We start from the raw sequence: 16,512 nt of genomic DNA on the forward strand, positions 1-16,512 counted from the left end.
AGACCTTGCGTGCGCTGCAGGATTTTGATCCATGACGGCGTAGTGTGTTACTAATGGTTTTCTTTGAGACTGTGGTCCCAGCTCTCTTCAGGTCATTGACCAGGTCCTGCCGTGTAGTTCTGGGCTGATCCCTCACCTTCCTCATGATCATTGATGCCCCACGAGGTGAGATCTTGCATGGAGCCCCAGACCGAGGGTGATTGACCGTCATCTTGAACTTCTTCCATTTTCTAATAATTGCGCCTAACAGTTGTTGGCTTCTCACCAAGCTGCTTGCCTATTGTCCTGTAGCCCATCCCAGCCTTGTGCAGGTCTACAATTTTATCCCGGATGTCCTTACACAGCTCTCTGGTCTTGGCCATTGTGGAGAGGTTGGAGTCTGTTTGATTGAGTGTGTGGACAGGTGTCTTTTATACAGGTAACGAGTTCAAACAGGTGCAGTTAATACAGGTAATGAGTGGAGAACAGGAGGGCTTCTTAAAGAAAAACTAACAGGTCTGTGAGAGCCGGAATTCTTACTGGTTGGTAGGTGATCAAATACTTATGTCATGCAATAAAATGCTAATTAATTACTTAAAAATCATACAATGTGATTTTCTGGATTTTTGTTTTAGATTCCGTCTCTCACAGTTGAAGTGTACCTATGATAAAAATTACAGACCTCTACATGCTTTGTAAGTAGGAAAACCTGCAAAATCGGCAGTGTATCAAATACTTGTTCTCCCCACTGTATGTGCTTTCTTGAGCAGGGGGACCTTGCGGGAGCTGCAGGATTTCAGTCCTTCACGGCGTAATGTGTTACCAATTGTTTTCTTGGTGACTATGGTCCCAGCTGCCTTGAGATCATTGACAAGATCCTCCCGTGTAGTTCTGGGCTGATTCCTCACCGTTCTCATGATCATTGCAACTCCACGAGGTGAGATCTTGCATGGAGCCCCAGGCCGAGGGAGATTGACAGTTCTTTTGTTTCTTCCATTTGCGAATAATCGCACCAACTGTTGTCACCTTCTCATCAAGCTGCTTGGCGATGGTCTTGTAGCCCATTCCAGCCTTGTGTAGGTCTACAATCTTGTCCCTGACATCCTTGGAGACCTCTTTGGTCTTGGCCATGGTGGAGAGTTTGGAATCTGATTGACTGATTGCTTCTGTGGACAGGTGTCTTTTATACAGGTAACAAGCTGAGATTAGGAGCACTCCCTTTAAGAGTGTGCTCCTAATCTCAGCTCGTTACCTGTATAAAAGACACCTGGGAGCCAGAAATCTTTCTGATTGAGAGGGGTCAAATACTTATTTCCCTCATTAAAATTCAAATCAATTTATAACATTTTTGACATGCGTTTTTCTGGATTTTTTTGTTGTTATTCTGTCTCTCACTGTTCAAATAAAAATTATAGACTGATCATGTCTTTGTCAGTGGGCAAACAAAATCAGCAGGGGATCAAATGTTTTTTCCCTCACTGTGTGTGTGTATATCTCAGTATCTCCAACTTGTCAAGTGTCTCTCACACAGTGATATCTCCACTGATGTGTCTCCTCTCAGCTCTTCTTGATGAGTTTGGCCACAGAGAGGAAGGCTTGCTGGAGCCCCATTCCCTTCAGGCCGCTGCATGCCTGGATCTCCCAGGCTCGGTCTTTGTAGCTGGGCAGTTCCAGCTGGTTGGACACCTCTCTGATGTTCATGGAGTTGGGGAGGTCCTTCTTGTTAGCCAGCACCATCAGAGGTATTCCCTTCATGTTGTCGTCTGACAGGACCTTCTTCAGAGCCTTCTGAGCTTCCCCTATACGGGCCCGGTCACTACTGTCCACCACGAACACCATGGCCTTACAGCCCTCCAGGTAGTACCTGACAATTATAGAAATAGGGTAGTGTCTAGCTAATGATATGGCAATTTTAGCAAGTCATTTTAGTTTAGGATAAAAGGTTATTGTATTCCAGTATTCTACCAACCTGGTCCAGAGACCGGAGCCAGAATGTGCATTTATTTGTTCTAGACTTGAACTATCACACCTGATTCAACTACACTGAACAAAATATAAACGCAGGGCCTCCCGAGTGGCGCAGCGGTCTAAGGCGTCACTACAGACCCGGGTTCGATCCCAGGCTGTGTCACGACCAGGAGTCCCATAGGGCGGCGCACAATTGGCCCAGCGTCGTCCGGGTTAGGGGAGGGTTTGGCCGGGGCTTTACTTGGCTCATCACACTCTAGCGACTCCTTGTGGTGGGCCGGGCACCTGCAGGCTGACTTCGGTTGTCAGTTGAACAGTGTTTCCTCCGACACATTAGTGCAGCTGGCTTCCGGGTTAAGAGGGCGGATGTTAAGGAGTGCAATTTGGCGGGTCATGTTTCGGAGGACGCATTACTCGACCTTCGCCTCTGCCAAGCCTGTTGGGGAGTTGCAGCGATGAGACAAGATTGTAATTGAAATTGGGAGAAAAAGTGGATAAAATACAACAATTCATTATTTATATGCCTCGAGTCAAAGGTTTGGACACACCTACTCATTCCAAGGTTTTTCTTTATTTTTTACTATTTTCTACATTGTAGAATAATAGTGAAGACATCAAAACTATGAAATAACAAATATGGAATCATGTAGTAACCAAAAAAGTGTTAAACAAATCAAAAAATATTTTATATTTGAGATTCTTCAAATAGCCACCCTTTGCCTTTGACAGGTTTGCACACTCTTGGCATTCTCTCAACCAGCTTCACCTGGAATGCTTTTCCAACAGTCTTGAAGGAGTTCCCACATATGCTGAGCACTTGTTGGCTGCTTTTCCTTCACTCTGCCGTCCGACTCATCCCAAACCATCTCAAATTGGTTGAGGTCGGGGGATTGTGGAGGCCAGGTCATCTGAGGCAGCATTCCATCACTCTCCTTCTTTGTAAAATAGCCCTTACACAGCCTGGAGGTGTGTTGCCATTGTCCTGTTGAAAAACAAATTATAGTTCAACTATGCCCTAACCAGATGGGATGGCGTATCGCTGCAGCACCCCCACACCATCACACTACCTCTTCCATGCTTCACGGTGGGAACCACACATGCGGAGATCATCCGTTAACCTACTCTGCGTCTCACAAAGACACGGTGGTTGGATCCAAAAATCTCAAATTTGGACTCATCAGACCAAAGGACAGATTTCCACCGATCTAATGTCCATTGCTCATGGTTCTTGGCCCAAGCCAGTCTCTTCTTCTTATTGGTGTTCTTTAGTGGTTTCTTTGCAGAAATTTGACCATGAAGGCCTGATTCACGTCTCCTCTTTACAGTTGATGTTGAGATGTCTGTCTGTTGAACTCTGAAGCATTTATTTGGGCTGTAATTTCTAAGGCAGTTAACTCTAATGAACTTATCCTCTGCAGCAGAGCTAACTCTGGGTCTTCCTTTCCTGTGGCGGTCCTCATGAGAGCCAGTTTCATCATAGCTCTGATGGTTTTTGCGACTGCACTTGAAGAAACTTTAAAAGTTCTTGAAATGTTCCAGATTGACTGACCATGTCTTAAAGTAATGATGGACTGTCGTTTCTCTTCTGTATACCACCCCTACCTTGTCACAACACAATTGATTGGCTCAAACTCATTAAGAAGGAAAGAAATTCCACAAATTAACTTTTAACAAGGCACACCTGTTAATTGAAATGCATTCCAGGTGACTACCTCATGAAGCTGGTTGAGAGAATGCCAAGAGTGTGCAAAGCTGTCATCAAGGCAAAGGGTGGCTACTTTGAAGATCTCAAATATAAAATATATTTAGACTTGTTTAACACTTTTTTGGTTACTACATGATTCCATATGTGTTATTTCATAGTTTTGATGTCTTCACTATTATTCTACAATGTAGAAAATAGTAACAATAAAGAAAAACCCTGGAATGAGTAGGTGTCCAAACTTTTGATTGGTACTGTATATGCAGTGCCTTCGGAAAGTATTCAGACCCCTTGACTTTTCCCACATTGTTAGGTTACAGCCTTATTCTAAAATTGATGAAATTGTTTTTTCCCCTCATCAATCTACACAAAATACCCCTAATTTATTAAAAATAAAAACCGGAAATATCACATTTACATAAGTATTCAGACCCTTTACTCAGTACTTGGTTGAAGCACCTTTGGCAGTGATTACAGCCTTGAGTCTTCTTGGGTATGAAGCTACAAGTTTGGAACAGCTGTATTTGGGGTGTTTCTCCTATTCTTCTCTGCAGATCCTCTCAAGCTCTGTCAGGTTGGATGGGGAGCGTTGCTGCACAGCTATTTTCAGGTCTCTCCAAAGATCTTCGATCGGGTTCAAGTCCAGGCTCTGGCTGGGCCACTCAAGGACATTCAGAAACTTGTCCCGAAGCCACTCCTGCGTTGTCTTGGCTGTGTGCTTAGGGTCGCTGTCCTGTTGGAAGGTGAACCTTCGCCCCAGTCTGAGGTCCTGAGCGCTCTGGAGCAGGTTTTCATCAAGGATCTCTCTGTACTTTGCTCCGTTCATCTTTGCTTGGATCCTGACTAGTCTCCCAGTCCCTGCCGCTGAAAAACATCCCCACAGCATGATGCTGCCGCCACCATGCTTCACCGTAGGGATGGTGCCAGGTTTCCTCCAGACGTGACGCTTGGCATTCAGGCCAAAGAGTTCCAACTTGGTTTCATCAGACCAGAGAATCTTGTTTCTCATGGTCTTAGTCTTTAGGTGCCTTTTGGCAAACTCCAAGTGGGCTGTCATGTGCCTTTTACTGAGGAGTGGCTTCCGTCTGGTCCCTCTACCATAAAGGCCTGATTGGTGGAGTGCTGCAGAGATGGTTGTCCTTCTGGAAGGTTCTCCCATCTCCACAGAGGAACTCTGTCGAGTTCTTGGTCACCTCCCTGACCAAGGCCCTTCTCCCCCGCTTGCTCAGTTTGGCCTGGAGGCCAGCTCTAGTCTTGGTGGTTCCAAACTTCTTCCATTTAAGAATGATAGAGGCCACTGTGTTCTTGGGGACCTTCAATTCTGCAGACATTTGTTGGTACCCTTCCCCAGATCTGTGCCTGTCTCGGAGCTCTACGGACAATTCCTTCGACCTCATGGCACTGTCAACTGTGGGACCTTTTATATAGACAGGTGTGTGCCTTTCCAAATCATGTCCAATCAATTGAATTTACCACAGGTGGACTCCAATGAAGTTGTAGAAACATCTCAAGGATGATCAATGGAAACAGGATGCACCTGAACTCAATTTCGAGTCTCATAGCAAAGGGTCTGAATACTTACAGTGGGTATAGAAAGTCACCACCCCCTTTCAGAATGTTCACATTTTGTTGCCTTACAGCCTGAAATGAAAACACATAAAATCTGAATTTTTCTGGCTTTACTTACACACAGTAACCTACAATATTCAAGTGAATTAAAACAGTAAAAGACCCTATTTGGATAAGTGAACACCCCCCTGAGTTAATACTTGGTGGAACCACCTTTTGCTTGAATTACAGCCATGAGTCTCTTTTGAATACATCTCTACTAACTTTGCACACCTAGATTGTGCAATATTTGCCCCTTCTTCCTTGCAGAATTGTTCAAGCTCAGTCAAATTGCATGGTGACCGCTCATGGCCTGCACTCTTCAAGTCATTCCATAGATTCTCGATGGGATTTAGGTCAGGGCTCTGACTAGGCCACTCAAGGACATTCACCTTCTTGTCCTTCACCCACTGTATGGTTGCTTTGGCGATGTGCTTTGGGTCATTGTCATATTGAAACGTGAACCATCTTCCCATTTTCAACTTCCTGGCAGAGGGCTGCAGGTTCTCCTCAAGAATCTGTCGGTATTTTGCACTGTCCATTTTCCCTTCTATCCTGACAAGTGCTCCAGTCCCTGCTTTAGAGGAACAATGCCACAACAGGATGCTACCACTGCCATGCTTTCCTGTAGGTGTGGTGTTCTTTGGGTGGAAAGATGTATTGGGTTTTCGCCAGACATTTCGTTTTGTGTTCAGGCCAAAAAGTTCAATTTCAGTCTCATCTGACCACAGCACCTTTTGCCACTTGGCCTCGGAATCTACAATGTGCTTTTTGGCAAAGCTCAAATGAGACTTGATGTAGCATTTTTTTGAGGAGTGTTTCTTTCTTGCCACCCTCCCATAGAGGCCAGATTTGTGTAGCAATTTGGGGGTGTTCACTTATGTGTTTTCATTTCAGGCTGTAAGGCAACAAAAGGTGAACATTTTGAAAGGGGGTGGTGACTTTCTATACCCACTGTATGTAAATAAGGTATTTCTGTTTATTTTTAATACATTTGCAAAAATGTCTACATCTGTTTTCGCTTTGTCATTATGGGGTATTGTATGTAGATTGCTGAGGACTTTTATTTATTTAATCAAGTTTAGAATAAGGCTGTAACGTAACAAAATGTGGAAAAAGTCAAGGGGTCTGAATACTTTCCAAAGCCACTGTATATATAAACACAATATGTAAAGTGTTGGTCCCATGTTTCATGAGCTGAAATAAAAGATCCCAGAAATGTTCCATATGCACAAAAAGCTTCTTTCTCTCAAATGTTGTGCATACATTTGTTTACATCCCTGTTAGTGAGCATTTATCTTTCGCCAAGATAATCCATCCAGCTGACAGGTGTGGCATATCAAGAAGCTGATTAAACAGCATGATCATTACACAGGTGCACCTTGTGCTGGGGACAATAAAAGGCCACTTTAAAATGTGCAGTTTTGTCACACAATGCCACAAATGTCTCAGGTTTTGAGGGAGTGTGAAATTGGCATGCTGACTGTAGGAATGTCCACCAGAGCTTTTGCCAGATAATTAAATGTTCATTTCTCTATCATAAGCCACCTCCAACGTCGTTTTAGAGAATTTGTCAGTATGTCCAACCTGCCTCACAACCGCAAACCATGTGTTAGCACGCAAGCCCAGGACCTCCACATCCGGCTTCTTCACCTGCAGGATCATCTGAGACCACCCGGACAGCTGATAATGATAAAGCCCTTTTGTGGTGAAAAAATAATTCTGATTGGCTGGGCCTGTCCAGTCATGTGAAATCCATAGATTAGGGCCTAATTGATTTACTGTAAATCAGTAAAATCGTTGAAATTGTTACGTTTTATATTTTTGTTCAGTATAATAAAGGGCTTATGATTAGTGGAATCAGATGTGTTCGTAGTACTGGGCTAAAACAGAAATAGAAGAGCACAGCACCAATAACACCACTGTCCGTTAACTCACTTCCAGTTGGCCATCATCTTCGCCTGTCCGCCCACATCCCACACAGTCAGGGCCGTCTTCTTGTTCAGATCCAGGGTCGCCACGTTGAAGCCCACGGTGGGGGAAGTATCCATCACCACCCCTGTCTGGAGCATGAAGAGCAAGGTGGACTTCCCAGATGAGTCCAGGCCCATCAGAACCACCGTGGGAGTCCTCTTGATGTCCCTCTTTGGATAGAGCCAGCCCCATGACGGACACACCTGTCTAGGCAAAGCTGGCTCTGAGGTAAAGAGGAAGTACGGCAGTCCCACTTCTGCTCCTGAACAATGTTGGTTTGTTGGGTCTTCCTGTGTAGTCTCTGATTTGCATCAACAACAGGTGATATGTGCAGCCAGTGGCTTTTCTCGATTTAGATCATGTGTTTGTATTTTTGTCTGGGAGTAGACGTGAAAGCGCCAAGTGTGCTCACTTGCTGCCCTCCGGTGACTAGAGACTCGCTCAAAGTGAATAGAACTGAGTTTGAGTTTCAGAACAGAAACATAGTGGTCACATGATAACCGGTTATTTTACATTCTTCTTTTAGAGGCTGTACCAACAGGCTTTCTCAGTTCCTCTATACTCAAAATGCATCCTCCCTCATTGCGCAGATCTGGGATTTGATTGGGGAAAGCAGTGGGGTGTTATTAGCGCAAGGGGGGAAATAATGGTGTATGGTTTGTATTATTTGAATTGGGCCTATGACTATTTAAAAACAAAAACAACAAAAAACACGAGTGCTGAAAACGGTTATATTCTTAATTCCCATTCCTTGCATAAGGAGTTGGCAAGAGAAAAACAAGACTGGCACCCAGGCTAGGCGCCTTCGTTCAGCCCATGACGTCAGCGTGGTTCCATCTGGACCAAAGATCTGGACTGGGGAACGAGCGGAAAACACTATCGCTAAACTCAAAACTGCTGCCTGGTACATTTGGCATCCTCACATCAGCGACGACAACCAAGTGACAGCTTTATTCTGGTAATCGTGCTTCCAAATCATATTTACTTGAGGTAGGTTTATTAATATTCTAGCGGTTAAATGTCTCTTTCTTGTTTCTCTCCTCAGTTTTCTTGATGATATGATGGAGCGATGCTTTAGGTACAGTAACGTTACAGCTTGCTAGCTATATTAGTCAGCGCTGAATCTAGCTAGGTGCTAGGCTAGCTTGCTTTGTATATAGCCAGCGAACGGTAAACAGCAAAGGGAGACTGCCACGGGTGCAGCCTTCAACGTAGTACATCGCTAGCTTGACCAGTGACTGTTAGGTGAGCGTTAGCAAGCTAGTTTGCTACCTGGCAGAAGGTAAGCTAACTACTGTTAGCCAGCTAGGAGGCTAATGTATGTCGCATCTGTTGTGGCTGAGATTCAAGATTGTAATCCCAATGGGCAACAGAGTATCTGGCCAGAGATGCGTTGACTCTGCAATGCTAACTTAGTTAGCTATCTAGCTAGTCATCAAACTATTTAACCAACTGTATTAGACAGTTAAAAGATCTGGATGGGAACGTTTGCCAAAAAAGTAGCCATTACACCTCCATCTGCATGTTGTCTGTATGGCCCAAAACTATTTAAAACCATGTCGATATCATCATAAGCATCCAGAGATGGCATTATAAAGTCCTGTAGTCATGTCTAACTTACCTTTTGAGCAATTTATTTGGTTTTATTAACTTTTATTTTTATTTTTTAATTTTTAGTCATTTAGCAGACGCTCTTATCCAGAGTGCATGCATTATTTAATTTATTTTTCATTTTCATTTATGAACACCATTGAAACCAGGGTGCCTCACCACTGAGGTTTAGACTAAGACGGAGTGTTTTGTACGTGTGTGTCTTTGATGGTTGTCTTGTAACAGTGTTAGCGGGGACAGTGGTGGCCTCACAGCCCCTGCTTCTCCCTCCCCTGCCCCTCCTGTGCCTCCCGTCCTCACCCCGACCCCCCCACCGCGGAGAGCCAGAGTGAGGTACCTAGCCATGGTGGACGTGGGGAAGTGGCCCCTCTTCACCCTGCTGGGAGCCCAGGAGGTCTCCAGCATCAGGCAGGCCTGCGTCTTCGGCAGCTCGGCCAACGAAGCCATCTACATCACCCACGACGATGAGGTGAGACTGGGGGTGTCTCGATTTGTATAGAATTACTTTGTTTTTATGGAGTGCAGGACTCTCTGGAAAGCAGTGGAAATGGTTACTGAGTGGACTATCTTGATTAAATAATTAAATGTAATGGCATCCTCTTCCTGTCTCCTCCCCTTCATCTTTGTCTCTGATCCCCCTGTAGGTGTTTGTGTTTGGGCTGAACTGCAGTAACTGTCTGGGGACAGGAGACAGTCAGAGCACCATGGTCCCTAAGAAACTAGACTTCCTCCAAGGCAAGAAGGTGGTCAGTCTCAGCTATGGCAGTGGACCACACGTCTTACTGGCCACAGAAGGTATGCTGCCCACCTGCCTTACCTTTTTTACCCACCACCAAATGGCAACGTTGGCACGTTACGAGAACTGTACCAAACTCTACCAAAAGCATGTATAATTGTCATAGTGCAGCATACTTAAATAGCTCTGTGTTAATTTGGTGCGTTTGTCTCTCAGGGGGAGAGTTGTTTGCCTGGGGGCACAATGGATACAGCCAGCTGGGCAACGGGACCACCAACCAGGGGGTGTCGCCCATCCTGGTATCAACCAACCTGCAGAACAAGAAAATAACACAAGTGGCCTGTGGGTCCCATCACTCTCTGGCCCTGACACATGATGGAGAGGTGAGGGGATAGAAGGGGAAATGTACTTGTTTAAATCCTTTTACATGCACTTGTAACCCTGAACCCAAATAAGCCTGTTTCAAGATATCAGTGACTTAATGCTCCTGCTAGGTACATAATGTTCAAGAGAATAAAAACTCTGTTCATGAACATGATTGGAGTATTGGTTGAGGTCATGTGTAACCTGTCAGTGTGTGGAGTGGACTATGGAACCCTGTAAGGTTCAAGTTTTCTAACCAGGGCTGATCAGTGGTCACTTGTGTCTTGGCTGTCTGTCTCTTTAATTGGTTTATGTTTATCCAGCAGCAGGTTAGGAAGGTATTATCTCTGTTCACTGTGTCCAGGCTGGCTGCATATACCCCAGGCCCACTGGCCTGGTCTCACACACGATTGAAGAGTTGATGTGGAAATGACTGCTGATTTCCAATAGTATCTATTTAGGGCTATCTTGGATGTGTTGAAATATACATTACTCAGCACTGTAAAGGGATAGCTACAACATTACCTAATATGATGGTTACCTAGGATCACTGGTCACTAGGTGTGATTGGGTGTACAGGGTTGACAGTCTGTGGGGGGGGTTGTGTGTGTACAGGGTTGACAGTGGGACTGTGTGTGTACAGGGTTGACAGTGTGTGTGTGTGTGTGTATACAGGCTTGACAGTGGGACTGTGTGTGTACAGGGTTGACAATGGTGTATATATGATTGTATCCGCTAGGTGTTTGCGTGGGGTTACAACAACTGTGGCCAGGTGGGTTCAGGCGCCACAGCCAACCAGCCAACCCCCCGCAGGGTGTCCAACTGCCTGCAGGGTAAAGTGGTGATGGGCATCGCCTGTGGACAGACCTCCTCCATGGCCGTGCTCGACAATGGGGAGGTGAGAGACTAAGCCTATGGGAAGGATAGGTTTATACAGGATAGTTCCCTCCGGTCCAGTAAAAGTCAAGCAAAATGTTATATAGCACCATATACATAAAGGAAGATCTTGCTGACTACCGTGGCCTGTGTGTGTTGCAGGTGTTTGGCTGGGGCTACAACGGGAATGGCCAGCTGGGAGTGGGCAACAACGGTAACCAGCTGACCCCCTGTCGCCTGGCAGCCCTCCAGGGTCTCTGTGTACTACAGGTAAGACTGGACAGTAGTGGACACTATCACCACCTGTATGTCTCTGTCTGAATCGTCTACTCATGTCTACTTCAACTCAAACTAATACAAAACAGAATTGAGCCCTGACCATTGTTGCTGTCCACTCCCACTGTGTAAAACCCTTATGGCCTTGTCTTCCAGATAGCGTCAGGCTACGCCCACTCCCTGGCTCTAACAGACGAGGGCCTGCTGTATGCCTGGGGGGCTAACACCTACGGACAGCTGGGGACTGGCAACAAGAGCAACCAGCTCAGTCCTGTACACATCATGGCTGAGAAGGAGAGGTAAGGGAGAGTACACATACACAGGATTGAGATGTAGCTCTGGTGGCTGCTACCGCCCCCCAGAAATCACCCGTTGGTACTGTCATCTTTCAGAGACCCATGGTTAGTTCTCTCTTCTCTTTGTCTTCTCTGTTGTATTCCATCCAGTGTGGGTCCATACGGTAACACTGCATAGGTCCATATATTGGCTCACACACCAGATCTGGAATAATCTGTCTCTGAGTTGACATTGTCCCTGTCACAATGAAACAAAACTAGAATGGAGTATGGAGGGGAGAGAGAGAGAGGGCCATTATGTTGTGGGCTGGGGTACAAATGGGTTTGACACTTGACAAGTATGAACTTTTCACTGAAAACATGGAAATGAGTTATTGGGATTTAATTCTGAATAGATCTTTGCCATGTTCATTTTTATCTCTGAACGTTGTGTAACATGTCATAACACTCTTGAATGAGCCTCAGGTTGGCCTTGAGATAAAGCTACAAGACAGATGTCACAACAAAACCAGCAACCTTCTGTGTCCATGGAATGCGGTCCATGGCTAGACGGGATACAGTTTATGTCAAATTGACGTCAAATGTTTTTTTGCATTTTAGCTAACCCTTAACCTAATTCTCCTAACCTGCTACGTTAATTCTCCTAACCTGATGGATAAGTTATCCTAACTTGCTACGAAAAGTCAATTCTGACATAAGCTACACAACATGACCGAAAGTATGTGGACACCTGCTCATCGAACATCTCATTCCAAAATCATGGGCGTTAATATGGAGTTGGTCCTCCCTTTGCTGCTATAACAGCCTCCACTCTTCTGGGAAGGCTTTCCACTAGAAGAAAGGAATATTGCTGCAGGGACTTGTTTCCATTCAGCCACAAGAGCATTAGTGAGGTCGGGCACAGATGTTGGGCAATTAGGCCTGGCTCGCAGTAGGCGTTCCAATTCATCCCAAAGGTGTTCAATGGGGTTGACGTCAGGGCTCTGTGCAGGCCGGTCAAGTTCTTCCACACCGATCTCGACAAACCATTTATGTATGGAACTCACTTAGTGCACGGGGGCATTGTCATGCTGAAACAGGAAAGGGCCTTCCCCAAACTGTTGCCACAAAGTTGGAAGCACAGAATCGTCTAGAATGTAATTGTATGCTGTAGAGTTAAGATTTCCCTTCACTGGAACTAAGGGGCCTAGCCCGAACCATGAAAAACAACCCCAGACCATTATTCCTCCTCCACCAAACTTTACAGTTAGTACTATGCATTGGGGCAGGTAGCGTTCTCCTGGTATCTGTCAAACCCAGATTCGTCCATCTGACTGCCAGATGGTGAAGCGTGATTCATCACTCCAGAGAACGCATTTCCACTGCTCCAGAGTCCAATGGCGCTGAGCTTACACCACTCCAGCTGACGCTAGGCATTGTGCATGGTGATCTTAGGTTTGTGTGCGGCTGCTCGGCCATGGAAACCCATTTCATGAAGCTCCCAAAGAACAGTTATTATGCTGACGTTGCTTCCAGAGGCAGTTTGGAACTCGGTAGTGTGTTGCAAGCGAGGACAGATTATTTTTATGCGCTACGCGCTTCAGCACTCGGCGGTCCTGTTCTGTGAGCTTGTGTGGCCTACCACTTCGCGGCTGAGCCATTGTTGCTCCGAGACGTTTCCACTTCACAATAACAGCACTTACAGTTGATTGGGGCAGCTCTAGCAGGGCAGAAATTTGACAAACTGACTTGTTGGAAAGGTGGCATCCTATGATGGTGCCATGTTGAAAGTCACTGAGCTCTTCAGTAAGGCCATTCTACTGCCAATGTTTGTCTGGGGAGATTGCATGGCTGTGTGCTCGATCTTATACACCTGTCAGCAACGGGTGTGGCTGAAATAGCCGAATCCACTAATTTGAAGGGTTGTCCACATACTTTTCTGTATATATATAGTGTATATCCCATCTAGTTAAACTCATGGAACACCAGCGATGTCAGCAGTGTCCTGTCATTCTCCCTTCTCTTTTTGTGTGTTTCCTGTCTTCGTCTTAAAGGGGAGAGGGAGAGAGGCCCGCCGTAGGCAGCAAAAGGACAAGGGAAAACACTGAAGAGGCGTGGCACAGAGAGACAGAGTAGGGAGATGTGTGAAGAAACACAATGCACTTAAGAATTACAGAACTTCTTATAGTGGTCAAAAGACACAGGAGAGTACCGTTACCTGGTGGACTGTGTGTGTATGTTAGTCTGTAACACACTCCTCCCCCTCCCCCAGCAGGATAGTGGAGATCGCGGCGTGCCACTCCACACACACGTCTGCCTGTAAGACCCAGAGCGGCCAGGTGTACATGTGGGGCCAGTGTAGGGGTCAGTCAATCGTGCTGCCACACCTCACACACTTCTCAAGCACTGACGACGTCTTCGGCTGTTTCGCTACGCCCTCTGTCATGTGGAGGCTACTCTCCATGGGTGAGTTCATTTCATCAATTATTACATGTTATTTAAAGGTGCAGTATGTAACTTGGTTTTAATGAAATGTTTTTGTTTTTTTTCTGACCTCTAAGTAGAAGGTCCCCTTAACCAATGATCTAGGATAACCCTCTCACAGACACACACCATGATTCCCAGCTAAGGCATTGTGTTCTGTCATAGAGCATGATGACTTCCTGACTGTGGCCCAGTCTCTGAGGAAAGAGTTTGATAGCCCGGAGACGTCCGATCTCAAGTTCAGCGTGGATGGGAAATACATCCACGTACACAAGGCCGTGCTCAAGATCCGGTGTGTGGATTTGAGTAAAACATATATTTTTATACTGCTGAAGCAAGCACACACATTTTCTTCAGAAAATATACCTTTTCTAGTTTTAGCCTTTCCAATAGGTTTTACTGGCTATAGACATAACTTGACATAACACGACATAACCTAACAATGTCCATCATTTTTTCTGTCAGGTGTGAACACTTCCGCTCCATGTTCCAGTCCCACTGGACTGAGGACATGAAGGAGGTGATCGAGATCGACCAGTTCTCCTACCCAGTCTACCGCTCCTTCCTGGAGTTCCTCTACACTGACAATGTAGACCTGCCCCCAGAGGACGCCATCGGTGAGTTGGACTGAAGCAGGAATCCTGTTTAGGATTCATACAGGGCCCCAGACTCAAAACAAATGACTTTATTGAGTTAAGGTCCATCCATAGGAATGCTGCTGTGTGTGGACTAACTCTGTCTGTTTCAGGCCTGTTGGACCTGGCCACATCCTACTGTGAGAACCGTCTGAAGCGCCTGTGTCAACACATCATCAAGAGAGGCATCACCGTGGAGAACGCCTTCTCTCTGCTCTCTGCCGCCGTGCGATACGACGCTGAGGTGAAACAGACACTGTGACAGAGCGTCACTACTAAGGGTTAATAACTCAGATGCTTACTGGTTACCACAAGCTTCTTAAGGCTGCCTCATATAAGACACATTAGCCCTGTCATTATGGGCATATTAGTCAGATGACCTCAAATACCATCTTATACCTATTTAGATACTGTATACCAGGGGTAGGCAACTAGATTCAGCCGCAGGCCGATTTATAATGCGTTGTGGATGGTTGGGGGGCCGGAACATAATTATAATAAGTTGTACTCTGCAAATTGACCACATCTAAGCCCAAAAATTGATTTTATTTTAAAAAACATTATCATTTAATATCTTGATTACCTTATGCTAAACTATTTTTTTGCTGAATTCCTGGTGACTTTACAGTCTTTTCTGACCCCTGCTGTATACTGGACCTGTGTTCATACTGTAACTGGATGTGATCGCTTCCCTGTAGGACCTGGAGGAGTTCTGCTTCAAGTTCTGTGTGAACCACCTGACCGAGGTGACCCAGACTGCAGCCTTCTGGCAAATCGATGGCAACATGCTCAAAGAGTTCATCTGCAGAGCCAGCCGCTGTGGGGCCTTCAAGAACTGACTGACCACTGACCAGCCCCGAAGGAAGGACGAGGAAAGGGCTAGCGTGAACTGGTTTGGCTTGACACCATTTGGCCATGGTAGAAAGGACAAAGAAAGAAGTGGTATGAACATGGAAACGGCTAGCTTGAACCGGGTCTCTAAATTGCCATATTATTAATCCTTTGAGAAGACGTCTGGCGTGGTCATCTGGTGGCTATGGCCCACCTCCAGTTACACAGCCAAAGAAGCCAATTCCAGTCCCTGCCTATGCGCCTAATATTCCACATAGACAGGTGGCGCTGTGGGGAGGAGAGGAAGTTCCTCTGCCAGTCAAAACAGTGACATCAGAGGTCATTGTCTGTCACTGCATGTTTACAAACCTGCTAAATGGCATCAGACTGCTCAGTTAGCACCAGTTTAATTGGAGGACCATTGATCTAGCTTAAGATGGACACTGTTACATTCCTGACAATGTCTGGTGACAGCTAATGCACCGATGCAGGCGATGGCAGTCAACCCCCCCCGATTTGCATACCTTTTTTTTGCATTAAAGTTGTGTACTTTGCTCTACTGTTGAAGGGTTGGACGTGGCAGGCCAGAAATATATTTTACAGGGTTGGTGGTTCAGAGCCTGTGTATGTTTTGAGGAAATGACAGTTTTAATATGAATAGTAATATGCTGTGGACTGACAGTCATTTATTAATTCAGGCACTTTAATTCTAGACTTGAGATGAACATGGTGATGTAATGCAACACTGAGCAGGAACTTGGTTTTCAACTCATCAGTTCTTTTACCAGACAGACAACAAAACATTTGGACCATATAACATTTGTTACTGTCAACTTTTTTATTGTTACAAAAAAATGAGGTATTATCTCAATTTTGTAATATTACTTATAGCATTCCTTTGGTTAAGATTTACCCCCCCAGTGTTTCTACTGAAATTTGAATTCAATGCATTGTATTCTTCTATTTTTTAAAAGTTGCTTATGTTTATTTTGCAATTACATTTATTTAGAAATATTGACAATTGTTTAGGATGGAAACAGTTGCTATTGGTGCCACAATTCTCAACATGTTTATCGACTTGCAAGTCATGAGAAGCAACCACTTTGAAATAAACGAAACTACATTTTTGTATACAATGTTGGATGATGCGTTAGAAATGACTTCATATATCCTTGTATTGTTTTAAACATTCAT

General features: G+C 45.2%; 2 protein-coding genes across 10 annotated transcripts; one reads left to right on the forward strand and one right to left on the reverse strand.

Annotated features, from left to right (window-relative positions):
• Window positions 1–1,410: 1,410 nt before the first annotated feature.
• arl11 (ADP-ribosylation factor-like 11) lies at window positions 1,411–7,542 on the reverse strand (the record flags this gene model as incomplete). The annotated part of the gene is made up of 2 exons (XM_041872093.2): window positions 1,411–1,843; window positions 7,196–7,542. Coding segments are annotated over 2 exons (654 nt in total), but the record flags the coding sequence as incomplete, so codon positions are not given.
• A 242-nt stretch (window positions 7,543–7,784) lies between these two features.
• Window positions 7,785–16,449, forward strand: rcbtb1 (regulator of chromosome condensation (RCC1) and BTB (POZ) domain containing protein 1). Of its 9 annotated transcripts, none has more exons than XM_041872081.2 (14): window positions 7,785–8,189; window positions 8,277–8,309; window positions 9,068–9,311; window positions 9,487–9,637; window positions 9,795–9,961; window positions 10,681–10,839; window positions 10,980–11,087; window positions 11,250–11,392; window positions 13,423–13,500; window positions 13,644–13,834; window positions 14,018–14,144; window positions 14,318–14,469; window positions 14,601–14,731; window positions 15,186–16,449. In XM_041872081.2, the coding sequence occupies exons 2-14, from the start codon at window positions 8,290–8,292 to the stop codon at window positions 15,324–15,326; spliced, it is 1,812 nt and encodes a 603-aa protein (XP_041728015.2). In that variant the 5' UTR covers window positions 7,785–8,189; window positions 8,277–8,289; the 3' UTR covers window positions 15,327–16,449. The 9 variants fall into 9 exon arrangements, with proteins under 9 accessions (XP_041728015.2, XP_041728014.2, XP_041728016.2 ...); XM_041872080.2 differs by having other exon boundaries at window positions 7,786–8,189; window positions 13,641–13,834; XM_041872082.2 differs by having other exon boundaries at window positions 7,786–8,189; window positions 9,083–9,311; window positions 13,641–13,834.
• The last annotated feature ends 63 nt before the right edge of the window (window positions 16,450–16,512 follow it).

Source organism: Coregonus clupeaformis, chromosome 20 (genome assembly GCF_020615455.1).
Source record: "Coregonus clupeaformis isolate EN_2021a chromosome 20, ASM2061545v1, whole genome shotgun sequence".
NCBI lineage: Eukaryota > Metazoa > Chordata > Actinopteri > Salmoniformes > Salmonidae > Coregonus > Coregonus clupeaformis.

Excerpts from the sequence above, each read along its gene's own strand:
- rcbtb1 (XM_041872080.2), top strand. The coding sequence starts at position 8,290 with ATGATGGAGCGATGCTTTAG. Across the intron at positions 9,638-9,794 it reads CGTCTTACTGGCCACAGAAG|GGGGAGAGTTGTTTGCCTGG; the intron begins GTATGCTGCCCA and ends TTTGTCTCTCAG. Across the intron at positions 13,501-13,640 it reads GCGTGGCACAGAGAGACAGA|CAGGATAGTGGAGATCGCGG; the intron begins GTAGGGAGATGT and ends CCCCTCCCCCAG.